The following is a 13,700-nucleotide window of genomic DNA, read 5'->3' as shown; positions in this document are numbered from 1 at the left end:
GCGTGTATATATATAAAACAAGTTTTATATATCTGTGTTTCAGTTTTGAACACAGATATATATATGTATCTGTGTTCAAAACTTAAACACATATACATAGATATATACTGTGTGTATAAATATATATATATATATATATATATATATATATATATATATATATATGTATGTGTGTTCAAAACTGAAACAGATATATAAAACTTGTCACACACACACACACACACACACGCCATTCTACAGAATTGGAGCAAACTGCTGTCTGCCAACCAAAAAAACACATTTAAAACACATTTAAGTATTTAAATTTTAGATGTTGACTAAGATCCTTCTATCTGTGTTCAAGTATCTAATAATCTGTGAACATCTAAAATATAATAATAGCCATAATAATTGAATATTTCAATGACACAAATGCATAGGAAAAACAGTTTAAACTATATTAAATGTAGTAAAAATTAAAAATATAATTAATATATATTATGTTTCAATAATTATATATAACTCCAAAAAATACACACACGCACACACACACACACACACACACACACACACACACACACACACACAAATAATACATATGTATATATATATATATAACTGAATCAATTGCATGCAAATGCATCTAAATTCATTTATTCACTTATGTTTTGTTTATAACCATCTGTGTGTGTGTGTGTGTGTGTGTGTGTGTGTGTGTGTGTGTGTGTGTGTGTGTGTGTGTGTGTTAGTTTATTGCTGTTATAATATGGATGTGCCAATTCAGACCTGCGAACAAAACACTGAGGAGAGGAGTGACGCTGTTGATGAAGAGCTCACGAATGTTGGCTGGTATTGTGTCCCGGTTTTTCTCAAGGAAACCGCTTGCGTTGTATTGCACCTTAACAGACCACAAAAAGACATTTCATGCAGGAATAATGGACACATTATGAAGACAAACACCCTTATTAATCCATCTGCTCTAGGAATAATTACACACAATCATTTAATTATTAACCAGCACTACAATACAGATTACATTCTTTGTTGGCATCTAAATGAAGTCACTGATCAGGTGACTGGTTAGGTTAAGTAATGATGACGGTGGTTTGTAGACTCACCTTCCCAGCGTAGTGCACAATAGTGAACAGAGGGGTGTGGTTTCGCACAACCTCAAAGTTGGGAGCCGCTTTAAATTTGCTGTTCAACTTATCAACAAAATCTCGGTCAGTGGCCTGTGGGTGCAAAAACGTTCACAAGCACATAAACATTATGTTATTAACTGCTATGCTTGAGATTCACTACTTTCTCGCAACAAATGCAGTCACATGACTGTATATGGAACAGAGTGAATGCTATCCGAGTAAAATGTCTCCACCGTACAAATATATGAAATGGGGATGGAATGAAAATTAGCATAAAATGAGTGGGGTTTGAAAAAAATGCATATATACTAATAATTTAATTATTTGTATTTTTTTATTCATTTTATTTATATTTATATATAATTTTAAAGAGATTGCAATACTTAAATTAACCGATTTAAACTACTACACATTTAGGTATACAAGCTCATCCAGAAAGCAGATGCTTTGGATAAAAGCATTGGATAAAAATGCGGTTCAATGGAGGATTTGGCAACATGTTTTCTCTTAGTGTCTCAGGTTTCAGCTGGCAACACATACCTGAGGAAAGGCACTTTGCTCATCCAGCAGAGAGAGAATCCCAATGGGTTTCGTGAGGAACAGGTCCTGAAACGGGAATAAACCTGGCGTGAGTGAATGAGTTTTCCATGCTGACAAGCTAAACAGGCTTTTCTAGCTGACGGCGCTGTAGAATAATGTTACACCACAGGATACGCAGTGTTTGAGAGTTGTAGGTTGAATGCTACATGAACGTGACATACATGCAAGTCTGCAGCTTTCAAAACAGGCGGCTGCTGAGTTCCCATAATTACAGGGCAGAGTTCATATTTACAGAGCAGATCGGCCCAGGAATCTCATGTGAGAACGAGGTGAAAACAAGCTTCAAGCAAAGACCACAGTTTCCTTTAGTTTCCAAGGATCTGGGTCAGAATGCATGCAGAAATTTGAGAGAGATTCTCAAAGCTACGTGTCCTGCTCTGTCAGCACTTCCTGTGTTTGGGATTTACCACACGGCCGTCAGCCAAACGCAGAGCTCGGGTGTATTTTTGGAGTCGGAGAGAAGGAAAAATGAGGAAAAAAGTTGGAGAGAGAGCAGCACAATCATAGAGGGTGAAGGACGTAGACATACCAGTATGGGCTTGTTGTCCTTGTAGGTTATGGTCTCCCATGTGATGCCTTCCTCTTTATATTCTTTCTGTTCCATCAGAAAAATGTGCTAAGAGGGAAATGACATGGAAAATGTGATCATCAGATTCACAGAGTGGCAAATCAAGTCCTGTTGAAAGAATCGTCAGTGACCATGATCCAATGTGGCATTTAAATGGTTCGTAACATCTGCTGCCTTGACTTTTCCACACTCCAGCCAGATATGTCTTCAAGATATTATGAGACACGCTACATGAGTGTAAAGTTAAAATGACCATGTTTTCTTATTCGCCATTTTACTGACAAAAAAAGTCCAAGATGAGACTTCAAATCAAACTTGAGTTGTAAACATGTCAACATGTGCACTTGCCAAACCATGTCTGTCTTTTTGTTTCATGAAATAGGCTTCCCTATATAAATATCAAACTCATAATAAAGCACTACGAAGGACTTACATGGTTGAAGAAGTACTGGAGCTGTTCGTTAGCCAGATTGATGCAGATCTGCTCAAACCGGTTCACAGCGAAGTTCTCGAAACCAAAGATGTCAAGGATTCCTATAAATAAAGAAAGAGAAAACCTCAATGTCACATATCTTAGGTAAGAAATTGTGCTCTAAATTGACAAAAAATCCTTTACATCTGCATCAGTTTCACAACACATGTGTGCTCCAAATACTCACAACACAACCAAATACAGAAACGTGCTGCAAATAACACAGACCACAACGGAAATGTTTCCAGGGGAACCGAATAAGTGACGAACAAGTGAAATTTGTACAATGTAACTGATGTATAGATTAATTTTCCCTCATGTTCTTTTTCGCTATCTTTTTTATTTATTTATTTTAGTTTCACTGTTCTTTTCTCATTTGTATTCTGATGACATTGAACATATTGTTAATACATTTTGTGGTTTCACTTTATTTTGATGGTCCCTTTAACACATTCTGTTGTCTAGAAGTAACATTGCACCTACATGTCTACTAACTCTCATTAGAGTATTAGTAGAGTATTAGTAGAGTATTAGTAGACTGGTAGGGTTAGGGTTAGAATAAGTTGACATGTAGTTGCAAAGTTACTTAAAGTCAACAGAATGTTCAAAAGGGACCATCAAAATAAAGTGTTACCCATTTTGTATATACATAGTTCCCACAGGCCAATTAATGTCACGTGACCTTCCCGGAGACGCCATCTTTGATGGCATAAGCTGCTGTGTTTACAAAGTTTTACAAGCAAATTTAAAATATTTCTTTCTGTTTATAATGTTATGAAAATCATGAAGAGACAAAGTGACAGAGACTATAAAAAGACTAACACAAGACAGAGAGAGGTACAATGCGAAAATTTCAGTCATAAATGGTGTGGATCCGTATGCGCTAACGCTGTCTGTCTGTCTGTGTGTGTGTGTGTGTGTGTGTGTGTGTGTGTGTGTGAGTGAGAGAGAGGCGCGGGCGCGATCGAACAGTGGAAACAATGTTGTTTTTGTATGTTTTTAATACCTTGTCATTTTGTTCATACAGGACATCATTCAAACTGCAAAGTGTTAACTTATATTTGAGTACACTCGCAATAAAACACAACATTGTGCCCCTGACACAAAGTGCTCTGAGCAAATTCTTGCGTGTTTTGAGGGAGTTTCTTTCCTGTTTATCCTCGCCAGCCATAACCTCCGTCGTTGTTCTGACAAAAGCTTAGTTTTCTCACATTCATGAAGTCTAATGACGGGTATACTGTAAAATCCAAATTTAACTGAACCTCCGGCACGATTTGAACATCCACTGACCCAGCAGGAGATGACCATTTTCACTCTTTATCACGAAATTAACTCGTTTCAGCTTCTTCTAATGTTCTGCCCACAACATGCCCACAGAAATGGCGCCGGGTCGGCAAATGCCCGTATGTTGTGACGTCATGTAGGAACTATGTATTGTATACAAAGTTGTATGTCATAAACATGTCATCTCTGTATGTTTTGATAAACAACATTTGTGTATGTCATCTCTGTAAAGTTAAAATAAGTCAATTAAAATAAATAAATAAAAAGATGAGCTGTAAGCACGTCCCAGCCGGGTTCGTCACTTATTGGGGTCCCCTAAAAACATGTGGTCTGTGTTATTTGCAGCGCGTTTCTGTATTTGGTTGTGTTGTGAGTATTTGGAGCACACGTGTGTTGTGAAACTGATGAAGATGTTTTCTTAATGTGCGGGTGTTTTTTCTTTTCGCATGTGTTTTTTTCAGTTGCAGTGTGTTGAGCTCTCTCAGCCACCGTAGCAAAGTGAAAGTGAGATGCAACTTTCTCAGTCACAGCATGAACTGGTATATTTACCTATTTCATTAAGCTCCACGTCGAAATCTACTTTAGGAGCAAGCTGCTCGTTGATTTTACTGACGATCCATCCGAAGACGCGACCGTAGGCCACTTTAGCGATGGAATCTCTGGCATCTGAAATGATAATTTAAAACAGATGCTAATCAACATGAAAAGTGTCAAACACACCAGTGATGTCACACTGATGATGTGGTACCTTCAGCCTGCTGCTGGTTGTGGAGTCGCTGGATGGCCTCTCCTCTCGTCACTGACGTGGTGCAGGTCAGACTCTTCAGTAAATCCTCTTCCTGAACGCCAAACTGACCCTGGTCACAGAAACAAACACACAAAATGCTTCTTTTATCGAGGTTTTCCAAAGGTTTTAGCCAAGAAGGATGAATTTCGCCTAGGGTTGCATGATTAATAAAAATAAAACCGAAATCGCGGTATGGCTTAATGCGATTATCATATCACAAAGGCTGTGATTTAATTATAAATCGACTGCATGCTGCATGAGTGAACACATCATTTACATGCGAGCAGCTCATTCACTGGTGTTGCCACTAGGTGTTTATATCCGAAGTTGGCGATTTAACTTATGCGCAAAATTGGAATATCGCATGAAACCTTTGCGAAATAAAGCAGCGTTTCCATCCCATGTGTTCAAGAGAAGAAAATTACAGGACACATTAAGACTGATAAGACTTTTACGACCAAGAAAGAGTCTGCAGAGAGTTGTGACACTCATTTAATTCTTGCTGAGAAGGAGAAATAAACTCTTTTAATCCTATATATATATTCTTTAACCCTTGTGTTATGTTGCGGGTCAATTTGACCCGTTTAGATTTTATAGTTGTTGGAAATACTGGTTAACCTATGTTTTTTTCTTGATATTTTGTGACTTTTTCTCATTTATCATCATGAACATGCATGCAAAGTTTCAACATGCTGGAGTTTTTTGACATATACAAACAAAATTACTATGTATGTTCGCGGGTCAATTTGACCCGCATATTTTAACGCTCTAAGGCAACTGTACGGACCCAAAATAATAACATTTCTTGGTTAAACTTTGTTATTTTATTTTTTTACTACCTTATGAAGCTAAAAAATTAGGTTTTCCACACTTATTTCAATACAGAAAAATATTTTGTCAGCCACAGATGATAAAAATTACCTATCATTTATTTTTTCAAGCTACCTGAAATAATATTAAATCTTTTTTTTTTCTTGATATTTTGTGACTTTTTCGCATTTATCATCATGAACATGCATGCAAGTTTCAACATGCTGGTGTTTTTTTTTTTACATATACAAACAAAATTACTATTACGTTTGTGATGTTCGCAGGTCAATTTGACCATCATAGGCAGCTATTCAAAAGCAACTGTACAGACACAAAATAAAAACATTTATTTTATGTGTGTCAGGGCATCAATTCCAGTTCTAAAGTGTGTGTATCTAAAAGTGCTCTAACCCAAACCAAACACACTTGATAAAGCTAAATCATGGTGTTCAGAATTAGTTGCAAATTACAAATGAAAATCTTTGACAGACACAGATAGTAAAATAAGCTCTCATTTATATATTCAAGATATCTGAAATATCTTGAGAATTCGACATAGCAGGAAAAATGAGCTCCGATTAATTGACCGTTCGCAAAAGCCACGCCCCCTAGTTATTGTTACAACGCCCGTCAAACAATTGAGAAACAGACACATGGCTGGGTTGAGCTCCATACTGGTATAAGTGATTGGTTTTGGAGTAATGCAGCAGACATATCCTCCAGGGCACGACAGAAAGGGCTGCAATATGCAGTGGAGGGATATGTTCAAAATGGTAAAATAAGCAAAGACGGGAATATTACAACAATCGAGGCCAGTGCTTGAAGTGGGGGGAAAAGGTGCCAGTAGGCTAACTGTTACTCTCTTGCATTGGCAAATCATGACATTTGAGATTAATACAGTGAAAAACAAAACTTGAAGATATTGCTGGTACAACAACAATTTATTGTTATTTATTAACAATATAAATGTATTTAAACAAGTCGTGTGTGTGTGCTTGTGTGCAAACGGAACTCCTCCAAGTCTGCAAGTCCAAAAATACATTTAGGCTATGGTGAGTTTACTACATTTTATTTTATTAAATGCATTTATGGTGAGATTATTATATTTTCATGTCAATCTGTGTTCGTTTTGACCAAGAACCATGCGCTGTCACTTTAATTCAACGCGTGCAGCACAGCAAAAATAGACTCGGTGCAGAAACGACTGCTGCATCCGCGTACAGTGTGAAAGCTTTACCTGTTAACACGGGTGCGAAAAAAAAAAACGCACTGTAAACGGACTACGGAGTATATGTGAAACGGGCGTGACTGACGCTTATATATTATATATACGCCGACATATATGCTTATTAATCTTCGAGGCATTTAGCTGTGAGTGAGGTCTCCCACACTGCTTAATCCATTGTCGGCATCTTTCCGCTTGGGTCTTGGGTTTTGGAAAGGCGAAAAAAACGACCCTTCCCTCTAAACTTTTGGGGTACCTGGTGTCAGACTTGCAGGTGCCATAGGCGCATCGTTTCACCATGTGCTGAAATCGCAATGTTTGACGGAGGACCTTCTCCTTAGTTACAGTTGCTGAGCTAGGATTGGACGAGGACCGTTCGAGGGCGGGGTTTTGCAAACGGTCAATTGTTCATGATGTTCTAAGCAAATTTTTTTATTATTTTTTTTAAATGTATATGCAAATATATATAAATATAATGTATATTCAAATTTTGTCAAAACAAAACAGTTTTAAAAAATGGTTAAAAAACATTTTTTTCATTAAATCATATCTTCAGATATATATTTTTTGGAATATTTGACAAATGTTGATATTAAAAGTTTACAGTTTGTACCTGAATCTTTGTTGTTTTTCATAGTGTGATTTCTGAGGAATTGTATTGAATCCAATTAGGGTCAATTTGACCCGAACCATAAGGGGAGTACACAGAATTCCAACATAACACAAGGGATATATAACCACTTGAGAAATGAGAAATCTAATTTTCCCTTCTCATGATTTTCCTTTTATGTGGTTTATGTGTGCATTCTCTCTTTTAAACTCTTTTGGATTAATGTTTCAGACTTGATGTTTCAGCATGTCTCTGCATCTGCTCTGAGTTTGGGTTACTTTAAAAAAGAAAACATGCACCAACCATCTTTCCGTACTTAATAATAAAACGTTTTAATTATATAGCGTCTTTCCATTGCAATTACATTTGTTTTCCTCAGAATTGTGCAGCCCTGGTTTCTCCCAAAAAGTGCATACACACCTGAGGTTAGATTCGTGATTCTTTTAAAGGAATGTTATTTTAGAAAAACAAAACAATGAATGCTGAACATTTGCTGTCAGCTAAATCACATTGTGCAATGCGAACAGACCAAATTAATTGTGCTACCAAAAAACACACACAAAAAAAACAGACCCTGCCATTTTGAAAGAACAATGACTAGTCAAATGTGACCAAGACGTAAATGTCATACAGGAAAGGTCACGTTAATTTGTCTATTTAGATGCTGGGTGCCATTGTGGACACATGGACCGGATTGGGCAAATTAGATTTGAATTGCCTTTTGTTGTACCAATGTATACAAGTTAAAGTACGCCAGAGTAGATTTGATACATGGAAATCGCCCTGTGTCAGGGAAATGCAGCATGCTACTATTAACTCCCCCATATGTGTTAGGACGACTAATGGAGTCTAAACATAGCCACTTCTGGCTTTTCTGCGCTGTGTGTCTTATCGTAAAAGGCCAGATGTAGGCAGACCCACGCCTCCTTCAGTTTGCCCTTAAAAGAGTTTCTTTGTGTGCACACAGGTCGTAATTCACCTGATTAAACAGCAGGGAGGTCGAGGTGACGCTGGGACTGTGGGCTAACATTCATCTCCTGAGAAAACCTCGACTTTTTTAATTCAAGCGTCACTATTACTTGCTCATGGTTTGGCGTCAGTGATGTGGACAAATCTATAGCACTAAATAAAGTTCTGCATGTGCGTCATCCTTAAGTGATTTCTTAAATCATGCATGTTATTGAGGAGAGTGTGCTGTTACTTTACTATGTTATCAGACACACTCTTTTCACCTGCTGGACCAGAAAAAACCCTGAGTCAGTAAAGCACAGTGATTTTATCTTGATTTTTTCCAGTTTTTTGGAAACAATTTTATATATATATATAAATTGCTCACGGTTCAGTTTGTATCACAGTTTTAGGGTCACGGTTTCGGTATGGTTCGGTTTGTGCTATGTTCAAGGAAAAAAGGATTACTGTCAAATAAAAATAAAGAAAATAAGAACAAATAATCTAACTGTAAGCAACAGCACAAATAAATACAATAGAGCAAAGATAGTAACAATATAAACCGTGTTTTTCAGGTTTTTCAATCCTTATTAAAGTTACAAAAGGTATTAAATCCAGAGCTGTGAGTGATTTCCTTGTCTTTTGTTGTTTGATAAACTGATACCCGTTATATATGTGTTGTCTTTTAACCGTCACACCCCTAATATATATGTGTGTGTGTGTGTGTGTTTATATATATATATATATATAAATATTTAAAAGATGAACATAATTTAGGGATACGCGATATAAAAAAAAAAATGTGTTGCTATTTTTCTGATCAAAATGTTTCAAAAGCAAAAAGGGGGGAGGGGGGAAGGTTTGCTTTGCTTCGTAGGGCAGCAAATTTGTCCAAAATGTTTATTATAATAATAATAATTCTTAAGTACAAATATTAAACAAAAAATAAATATTACTACTATTATTATTACTACTACTATTATTATTATTAATGTAATATTTCACTGTAAAATCAATATTTATGGCGGTCATAAATTCTTAATTTTCAAACATTTCATTTCAAAATGAAACATTTTAATTTTTATTTAATTTTCTCTGCTCTGAGACACTGAAAACACCAAATCATGAGCTGCTTGTGTGTAAACGAACACAGTGCTGCGCTTCACTCTGAGACACGCAGCGCATATATTTATTCAACTAAATCACAGCTTTTGTGAAATGATAACCGCACTAAGCCATATCGCAATTTTCACGACTTTTCCAGACCATAATTTGCTTTTTTGGGAAATGCAGCGCAGGTTGATCAACTATATTCCTTTGTCTATGTCATGCATCAGTACAAGCATTTGTGCCGCAAGTTCTGCTGAAGTTATCAGAGTTTGAGATTCAAACTCTTCTTTCCGTTTCCGTTTGTCTTCACACTTGTACACTTAAAAACAGCACTGTTGTTAAAAATGCATTTTATAGTGTGTGAGAGCTGTCACATCTACTGCCGAGTGTCATGATGACCTGTGAATTGTGACCAGTTCTGTGTTGCCACACATCTGCAAGAAGTGCAACAGGAAACTCACTGCAGTAGCTTTTAACCAGCCGCGCGACGTCTCTGACACCTTGAGAGCGTCGTTGTCTGTTGTTTCAAAGGTGATGTTCCCCAGGGACAGAATGCCAGCTAGAATAGTCATCATATCCACCTTTTCCTACAAACGAGATGATGTGAATGTGAAACGGGAAAGGTAAATACATTATAAATAGTATCCATCTTTTTGTAGTTCACCTCAATGGTACTGTGGTGTAAAAATCATTTTGAGAAGTTCAAAAATTCAATATAGCATCTTAATCAATCCGTAAATGTTATTTAAAGTTGTAGATGAAGCATTTATTCAAATAACAGGACACTACAGTGAGTTTAGTTCTTACCTGCTCTTCAAATCCCACCATGTCCATGGCGTTACACACCTCAGCATATTTCACACGCCAGGCCTGCACTGCGTCTTCCTTCCCAAACCTGCCATTCAAATAACTGACAAGAACAAAAATATGTAAGCCTAGTAGCCTACTGCTAGTTTTTTAGGAATTAATATTGTGTTGTGGGTCAATCTGAAATGCTGGATGAACTATTTATTTTTGTATATTTTATTAGGTCATGAATGTGCGTGCAAAGTTTCAACACAGATGTGTGTTGTACAGAGACTGTACAAACTTTAGAAACTACGAATTGTGTTGGGGGTAAAACTGACCTCCTTTGGTTTCCATGTAATTTGCCAAAAAGCAACAGAAAACATTTACTGTAGGTTTTAAAAGGCTAAATATGAAATACATGAAAACTTTATTCAAAGACTCGTCTTCTGAATCATTAAAGAAGAATTTGCTGTTTCTTCATCTATTTGAGTTTCACAGATGAACAGTTTTTTTATATCACTGAAAAGAAGTGTGATAAACCATCTATATTGATAGATATCAATCTATATATAGATATATATGGATATTTTAATATATGGTTTGAGAACCAGACATAACAAAAAGGAAGAGGCTATTTAAAAATAACAAATAAATACCATTTAAAAGCAGAGTATGTGAGTTTCGCTGCTAGAGGTTGCTTATTCAAAACAGTAACAAAGGCAAAGCTTGATGACGCCGTGAATGGAGGTGAAGACAGGGGTTAAAGCAGAAAAGAAAACTATTTTGACTGAATTTTTCCTCGGCCAAACCCCATTCCACAGCCTGTCACACACCCAGTTTAAGAGCAGTTTCTTCTTCTTCTTGTAATTAAGAGTATAGTGCGTACATGCTTTACCTTCACAAATGAAATACTCAAAGAACATTTGCATTTAAAGTCGATATGAAATCTAAATTGACCCTATTTTCTTTATTAGCGCAAATTACTAATCTTGTGGTGAACAATTAATCCGTGCAAGTTAATACACAGAAAATAATTGTTTGCCGTGGTCAGGGGCGTAGCACAAGATCCCGGGCCCTATGCATAGGCAGTCCTGATGGGCCCCCATGTTCCTCAAATCCAAAGAGGAGGAAATCTGTTGCTACACTTTTTGAAACTGAGGGCCATGTGTTTCACAATGTTGAGATCTGCTTCTACTAAATCTGACAAATATAATGTTGACATGATATGTAGCTACCGATGAGCTACCTATGACACTGATTAGCCTATTATTGCTAATTTTAGATATTATAGCCTATTGATTTAAAATTAAACATGTTTCAAATTAGGCTATTATGGTGTTGTATGCAAACAACATTGTTAGTGTACAGTTTATTTATTTAGCCTTTACCTCAGATTACATGTATAACCAAATTATCATCTGAAAGTGTATGTTCTGCTCTTTCAATGGGTTGTCTCCGTTCATATTTAAGCAGTTTAGCACTATATATTTCATGTTCTAGTTTGTGCTCACCTATTGTTACCAATTGTTTCCCCTCATTTTGTTTTCTTTCCTTCTCCTGTCTTTCCTTTCTTTTTTGTGGCCTGATTTGGCTTTCTTTGAGAAAGACATTTCTACAGCAGAAGTTTGCGCTCCACCAGATGCTCAACTAACTAACATTAAAAAAAAAAGCGTGCAGATGGACTAAACCATTTGGCGCATTAGCAAGGGGTGGGACCGTGAGACCTTAGATAGTCTTTACTTTTTTGTATACAAAATGTAGTCAGTCAATCAACTATTCAGCCAATACATTAACTTTACAATTCATCTGACATTCATTATGAAATTTAATTAGGAAATTAAAATATCCAGGTAAAATAAAATATATTCCAGACTTTTCAGCGATCGTTTCCGCACCGAGTCTATTTCTATTAGTCTATTTCTATTTCTGCTGTGCTGCAAATGCCGAATTAAAGTGACAGCGCGTGTTTCGTGGTCAAAATGAACACAGATTGACCTGAAAATGTAGTAATTTCACCATAAATGCGTTTAATAAAATAAAATGTAGTAATCTCACCATAAATGTATTTAATTAAATACTATTTTTTTCATTTTTTTTTTACTTTAAGACCGGGGTAAAGCAAGGAAAACTACAATTTACCTCAACAAGGCGACATAATGAACAACACTTGTCTCATTCGTGGAGGTGGAAAAACAATTTCTTTGTGACATGCAAGATTTATTGTATTAAAATTTAAATGCAAAAGAAAAGGCATGAGAGTCGGCTGTTTTTGTAAATTTTAAGTTTTAATGTAAAATGTTTGCGATTTTAATATAAGTACATGGTTAAATATTTGACCACTTGCTTGATCTACTTAATATATAATTATATATAAGTAATGCATTGAATAACAGGCTGTTTAAATTGTGTTTAAACATGAATACGTCTATTAAAGAGTGTATATGTGTACAAAGAGAATCGCAATGTTGACAAAACTTTTTTTAAATAAAAGTTGCTGATAACTTCTGGATTTGAAATACAAATAGTGAGTATGTGTGAAATGGGCGTAAGTCTGCTATGAGCAGAGATGGAGAGGAGGAGCGCTAAAGTAAAACCCTGCCCTCTGTTCAATATTACATTTCACTTGGAAATACGTCACAACACTGGAGAAAAGTCGTTTGTAACGTCCGGTTCACGGGGACTTTAAAGAAAGGCCATTTTGAACTGCGTTTCTATTATTTACACACTTTATGAAATTTCAATGTTTTCAATCTAATGCTTTTACAAGTATTGACTCTTTGTGATGTAGTCATTTAAATAATTAACCATTTGCATAACTTTAACACAAGTTTTTATTTCTCAAATAATAAAAGCCAGCAGAGCTTTTGCTGAAAAGTGAGCTAATATCACAAACTATAAATAATATAATATCTGTTTTTAACCTAGCCATTATAAATAAATAATCTAAAGTTTTTATTTTATTTTATCTATGTTGATTATAAAAATACTCACTAAAAATACAGCTGATTGCGTAGAAAGTTATGTTATAACGTTACACTGTGCGCTCGCTCTGTGGCTGCTATGAGACACTTGTTGCACACTGCAGTAAGCTAGACTGATATTAGAATATCATATTAATAAAACCTGGATGACTTGTGCTGCTAAACGGCATGCAATTAATTTAAAAGTATATTGTATGATGGAGAAAATCCTGTATTACTGTAACTACAAATAAAGCTCTTTCTGATTATACTGTTAGCAACGTGACAAAATAGTGATATCTGATTTACTTTTTGGGTACAAACATGTTATTCGTGGTAAATCAAGAAAACAAGAGATTCAAACAATGAGACTAAACTTGTTGAGCTATATAACAACGATTATTTTTCTGTCGATA

At 35.9% G+C, this 13,700-nt stretch overlaps 1 protein-coding gene across 1 annotated transcript in view; it reads right to left on the bottom strand.

The window, feature by feature from the left end:
- LOC308683590 (myosin-IIIb) overlaps positions 1-13,700 on the bottom strand; it is a 41,322-nt gene that overhangs the window by 16,127 nt on the left and 11,495 nt on the right. Inside the window, exons 7-15 of the mRNA XM_081354091.1 lie at positions 10,343-10,445; positions 9,997-10,122; positions 4,794-4,902; positions 4,595-4,711; positions 2,723-2,823; positions 2,251-2,337; positions 1,662-1,727; positions 1,098-1,211; positions 766-877 (exon numbers count right to left, since the gene is read on the bottom strand). Coding sequence (XP_081210217.1) covers positions 766-877; positions 1,098-1,211; positions 1,662-1,727; positions 2,251-2,337; positions 2,723-2,823; positions 4,595-4,711; positions 4,794-4,902; positions 9,997-10,122; positions 10,343-10,445 — 935 coding nt within the window. The remainder of the gene's footprint in view (positions 1-765; positions 878-1,097; positions 1,212-1,661; positions 1,728-2,250; positions 2,338-2,722; positions 2,824-4,594; positions 4,712-4,793; positions 4,903-9,996; positions 10,123-10,342; positions 10,446-13,700) is intronic.

The sequence above is a fragment of the Scardinius erythrophthalmus genome (assembly GCF_964197995.2).
Source record: "Scardinius erythrophthalmus genome assembly, chromosome: 23".
Lineage (NCBI taxonomy): Eukaryota > Metazoa > Chordata > Actinopteri > Cypriniformes > Leuciscidae > Scardinius > Scardinius erythrophthalmus.
The sequence above is the reverse complement of the archived record's forward strand: the minus strand, read 5'-3'. Positions and strand labels throughout refer to the sequence as shown.